Below are 6,000 nucleotides of genomic sequence, written 5' to 3'. Positions count from 1 at the left end.
TAGGTAATAGGGAGATAATTTTATCTCAGCTTTCTTGGCTTTTAAAGCCAAAACAGCGGAGATAAACCCCCTTGATAATATGCCCCAATATTTCCAAGAATGTATTTCGATTTCACAGCCACCTTTAAATTAGTAATGTGAGTTCAGCCAGATACTAGAGATCCTTATTTGGAAAACTGTAAAAAATACAAAAATATATGGTCCATTTAGTTTTTTTCCATTGTTGTAATCCTTTGCAATCTCAAATTCCCCACTTTGAAGTACTTTAGGAGACATGCAGAATCTATAGGTAGGATCGCCTTTGTATATGGCCCTGTATTCTCATTGGTGGTTTAGGAGCCCCAACGCGTGCATTCCCGTCTTTTATAATTCCAAACTCATGAAGAGGAGCAGTGTTTGTTGCAGAGAAAATGAACAGGCTTTTATGGAGAGCACGAAGCATTCAAAAGCAATACCTTCTAGGGCCTGATCTTCAGGGCTTTCTGGGTGCAACCCCAACAAACATTGTAAGCATTTAATACAAATTTCAGTTTTGAAAGACATTTGACATGGTTTGAAAAAAATCCGACTCTTTGACATACAAGAAACTTCGAGTGCTTGACAGAGACATTGCCACAGCGATATGTCAACTCTTTCACGGCTTTCCTACACTGTATCCAACTTTTCAACTGCCAGCACATGCTGGTTGTCTCTTCGTTCAATAGAAAATCTGTTTTGGTACTTGAAGCACGTCAAAGTCTTCCTTGGCATCCCTGTGAGGATTGCATGCAGGTACATGCATAGAGGAGAAGGAAGGTCTGCTGGTTCTGTCAAAGAATATTCAGCATTAGAGAAGAAACAGCCCTGCGACCTAAACTACCAGGGTGGGATGTGTGAAAGGGAGTGCGATGCCAAAGCCTTGCCCGCTCACTCGTGGCACTGCTCAGGGCACGGGCTGGTACACACCAGTGGAGTAGACGCCCTCCCATTGTAGGCTGCCATCACAGAATCCAGGCACCTGCAAAAGACGGGTCAAGTGCACTTTTTAGCTTCTCTGAGAGCTGCCTGTGGCTGGCAAGTAACACTGACTGTCCCTTTAGATTACAGGCCTTATTGTGAGCTTTGCTGAGGAGATGATCAGAGAAAATGTGCATAGGAAGATCAGGCACTTAATCAAGAACTCTGGCAGAAGAGTGTGGTGCACAGACACTCAGACAGTGGGGTATGCTCCTTCTGCCCTTGGTCGTCACAGTGGAGAGAGTTTCAGTTACATCTAACTCCATACCACACCATTGTTTATAAGTTAACTACCCCATCCACGAGAGAACAAAATATTTTAGATTGTTTTAATGTTTTCTTGAAAAAACCTTTTGTAAAATGGACTCGAAAGGGTGTTTTTGTTCAATGTATTAATTACAGCGCAATTAATTGACGCCCCCTAAAGCGGTGGTGTGGATCCTTCAGATAGCACATGTTCTTTAGCAGCATTCCCTTTCATTGTCCTCCTCTGAGAATGACCCTTCACATTTACTGACACATGGCCTGTAACCAGTCTTACACTTCACTTTGCCATACCATTTGGCATCTAGCCTGAGTCCACCCTTACATACTAGGCATTCCTGCTTACACGTTAGGGTCATTGCTGAATTCAGTGTGGGGAATTTACCTTTGCTCATCCCCCTTGTGAATCACCAGTGTTATATGCTCCTTTATACTGATTATGTGGACTCTCCCCACCAGTGTGCCCTCCCAACGTCTTCCTGTGCTGCCCTCTTTGACCTGCCTTCCTTTGTTCTTAACTCTGTACACGTCTATCTGTCAGCTTTGTGGCTCACAGAGCCACAACTGTTTCTAAGTCAATACCCATGGCCTACTTCCTTATCCCATGTCGAAATATATATTCCTGCACTCCACCCATTGCTTCTTTTTTCTGTCTGAGGAGTGCCCTTGTTTTCTGTGGCTGGTATGTTGTCCTATCAGTTGCGGGTCTTCTCTCCTTTCTTACCTTTCACCCCTTTCTTCCCTTTTCCCTCATACTTTCTCTTTGCCTCTAGCACTGCAACCTCTGCCTTTTTATCATCTGCAAAGTAACTCAATTTAAGGGGTACCTTGCCGAGTACATGGAGTGGGATCCCCCATGATACGGACGCAGTTAGGAGCTCTCAGGCCAGGGGCCTACTGCCCATGCACTGGGCTGTAAGGGGCACCCTGGAGCTTGGAGCCTCCTCACTGCGGCGTGGCTGCGGGGGGGGGGGGGGGTATTGTTACACCACTGTGGTATTCCCCTGTGCGGAATCGCTGTGACATATTGGCCACATATAAGACTTTAGACCACTAACATGCTGCTTTTGTTGATATGCCAGTGATGATAGGCATAAGTGGCTCCTCTTACTGAAAAACAGATGTAGACTGCTAGGGGCATATTATCAAGAAACGACGTTCACATTATCGCCGCTTTAGCGGCAGGAATTGCCACTAAAGCGGCGATAATGGGCTTGATAATATGGCCTTATGAATTCCCATAGAAGCCCATGTTTTGGTGTGAACATGGGCTTCTATTGGAATTCTTAAGGGCATATTATCAAGCCCTTTATAGCCGCTTTAGTGGCAGTTTCCTGCCGCTAAAGCGGCGATAATTTTAACGCTCTTCTTGATAATATGCCCACTAGAGATTCAAGGGGCAAATACACTGCATGCCTCACTTTTCATTTGCATGTTGTACTTTGGTTTTTTTCATGCGCTGCAGCCTCCCAATTCCCATGTGTGTACTTTGAAAATCCCACCTGGGAGAGTCAAGAGACTCAAAGTACATTGAATTGGTTTATTCGACTCAGACTTTGGTGACAGTTGAATAGGCGTAGATAAGGGTAATAGCGTCAGGTCTCCAGAATTAACCCTTACACTGAAGCTGCAGCATCATTTTTATGCAGAGAGGAGGTGCTAACAAATCTTGTCCAGTGACCCTCCAGGAAAATGCGTCCTCTCTTGAGCAGACCGCGCGGCATTGCAGGATGTTGTGCAGTCCTTGTCTATGAACAGTAAGAGGTACCCCATCAGCACTGGCAGGGATCATGCAGTCTGTAAAAGATTTCTGAAAACCTATCCTTTTACATTTTCAATCACCAGCCTCTCTCTGAAGTCTAGTGCCAGGGTACCTATTCAGGTAACAGTGCTCCAAATAGGCTCAATATGGAAAAAAGGTACACTGTAGAGATTACTTCTGTCCACACAGGTCTAGCAGAGGGGGACACAGACACCATAACATTGATGCTGTGAGATAAACTGGAGAGAGCTTTTAGGTTTCAGATAATATACAAGCTTATTTTTCAGAAAAAAATATCTTGATTTTTGGCTATTGGGTCAACGTTAAAGATGTCTCTACATACACTTAACATTGGATTCCTTCTTTTCCCTAATGGAAATAGCTCCCTGGAATGTTATAAAAATGTGACAAAGTATATGTACTAGCAATTCAACACAAATTTCCCAACAGAAAAAGGTCTTAAAACTCTACCGATTGCAAGAGGTGTCTCAAACCAGACTGTTCAGTCCAAAACAGGATAAGGCCCTGTATCCAAAGATGGCTACTAAGAATGCCGCCATCTTGCCTGCAATATGACCATTGACTCAGCGGCAGAGCTGTTTGAAAGAGCTTCCATGATTTCCTCTAGGCAACATCTGCAGAAAAGTAGGTCCTTTTGGTTAATAAATACTCAGTACACTGCCTCATTAATGAAGGTGGAGAGGCACAAACTTGAGTTGGACATATGTGCCATTAGAAACAAGCTCTTGAGAAAGATCAGTGTTTATGAGACCTGAGGTATTATTTTCAAGCTGCTGCACCAAAATGTAGTCCAGAAAATGTGAACTCATTCGCTACTCACCCCCGTGACGAACACAGGGCACAATTTCTTGGCCTGACCTGTGAAGTTGGCCTTACTGGGCAATATCTCATTTACTTTTTCAGGGCATTGCTATATTCCAATTTTGCAGCTGTTCAACCACCCGAAGTAAGGTATCTCATATACTTGCTTCACAGATCACAGAGAGAAAAAGCACCATCACATGTTATCTGACAGTTTACAGTGTATGGTTGGTGAAATATTCTGCAGTTTCACAGCTTCATACTGCGAGGTGGAACAGACACATGGTGCATCATGTTACAGAGCCTGAGAAACGCAAACATAGACACTGAAAGCCAAAACTAGTCTTAACACGATTTTCAAGCAAACATGAGAAATAATGTTTCCTGAACTGAACGGTCTCTGAGTCGTATTCACTTTTGACACAGGTCGCTTTTTGGATGTCAAGTGAATCTGCTGAAAACCCATGTCTCAGGGAGCTTGCAAACAAGAGGGTGCATTTCCATTTTAAAACATCTTTGCAGTATTGCATGGCAGAGGGTGAGCATCCGTCTTAGATCCAAAACTTTGGACTTGACTCTGGATGCGACAATGTTTTGTGTTTGGTTGTAGTCAACCAATAGTGCAATCAGCGTTGTTGCCATGTATCCAGAGGCATATCTGTGCATACTTTAGTGGGGTGATCCTCACTGCCACGTTGTAATCCTGCTGCACACCATTCACATCCACCCATTGGTGGCCAGAGTATATGGCCACAATCTTGCGCTTCCATTTCTTCTTGTTGATCGGATCCTTGAGGCGTATGTAGATGCCGGAGCCACTGGACCCAGGCTCGGCATCGCAGTACTGGTAGAAAAGATCGCTGGATTCATCCGACACACTGCAGAAGCGATAGACCAACTGCCCAGGTCGATCATCATCGAAACCAGAAAAATGAACTCTGCTCCCTGGCATCTTCTGTATTGGTATACTGATCCCCAAATCCATGTACTTCTTTTTATGAGGACGCTTGAGTTCTAAAACAGCATAGTCATAATCCAAAGCAACATCCTCTGATGTTTCTTTAAACCAGCCTTTCGGGACATGGGTGCTTTTCACCCTAGTCCACTGAAAAGAAGGCTTTCCATCACCACTGCCTTTGTTCCTCTTTGTCCCTTTGTTTCTCTTCCCACCTTCTGCAGATCTCTTCTCAATGGTTCTCGCTCTCAGTTTACTGGTATCATCAATGTGTTGCTTATCATTGGTTGAGACCTTTGAGTTCCTTTTCCCTCCTTTGCGTTTCTTGCCGCTACCCCCCTTGGATCTCATCTTCAATAACCCCACCCTCAGCTTTTTTCCCATTTTAACGTAATCCTTGCCATCATGAACGCAGTGGGCAGCGGTCAGGACGTGCTTAGGGGATATGAGGATCCCGCTGCAGCCCGACGAGATCTTGACTGCCGTACTGAATGGAAAGTTGGTCATGAATTGCTTGTCAGCGATGTTGAATCTGCTGTCCGAGCCATACACTTGCCTCTTCCTTCTTGATCTGCCTGTGGCGGTGCCCTCCTCAGTTTGACTCTCCGGTAACAAGCCTTGGACGTTTACTTTGGTCATGGTACGAGTGCCATTCTCAAATACAGTTTCGTATGACAAATACTGCTCTAGCTCAGACAGGCTGGGTGGTGGCAGCCTCTTCTGGCACTCAATGCCACACGTTCCATTAAGCTCCAGCCTGGTTTCTGCCTCGAACCTTGGACTTTCGAGGTGGACAGTTCTCTGGTTTAAAATTAGGGGTAGCTTTCTTAAATGCCAGGTGAAGTCCTGTTCCGCTCCTCTGACGAGACTTACTGCGAGCAGAGAAACCACGTAGATATGCAGCGCATGGGCCATTTTGGTATGTCTCTTGTTCTGGAAACAAAAAGTAAAACCATGATTAGACTCAGCAAATGGCTCATTCTCCTAGGTGAATTTGTCTTTGAAAAGCAACATTGGGTTTGACTCATACCTGATGCGCTATTCCCTACATCACTTGTTTTCCCTACAGAGACCACCGTGTGAAACATGGTAGAAAATTGTACAATATGCACTATGTACATGGAGAAAGAACCCTGAACATCAGGGTCAATGTTATCTTGTTCAGAAGAGCAAACACCTACTTTAGGACTCAGGAGCATAT

At 44.6% G+C, this 6,000-nt stretch overlaps 1 protein-coding gene across 1 annotated transcript in view; it reads right to left on the bottom strand.

Annotated features, from left to right (window-relative positions):
- Positions 1-2,628: 2,628 nt before the first annotated feature.
- PRSS35 (serine protease 35) overlaps positions 2,629-6,000 on the bottom strand; it is a 39,645-nt gene continuing 36,273 nt past the window's right edge. Inside the window, exon 2 of the mRNA XM_078648141.1 lies at positions 2,629-5,732. Within this exon, the coding sequence (XP_078504267.1) occupies positions 4,455-5,714 (1,260 nt within the window). The 5' untranslated portion in view covers positions 5,715-5,732 and the 3' untranslated portion in view covers positions 2,629-4,454. The remainder of the gene's footprint in view (positions 5,733-6,000) is intronic.

Source organism: Lissotriton helveticus, chromosome 6 (genome assembly GCF_964261635.1).
Source record: "Lissotriton helveticus chromosome 6, aLisHel1.1, whole genome shotgun sequence".
In the NCBI taxonomy this organism is placed as follows: Eukaryota; Metazoa; Chordata; class Amphibia; order Caudata; family Salamandridae; genus Lissotriton; species Lissotriton helveticus.
This window is presented reverse-complemented; position numbering and strand designations above follow the sequence as displayed.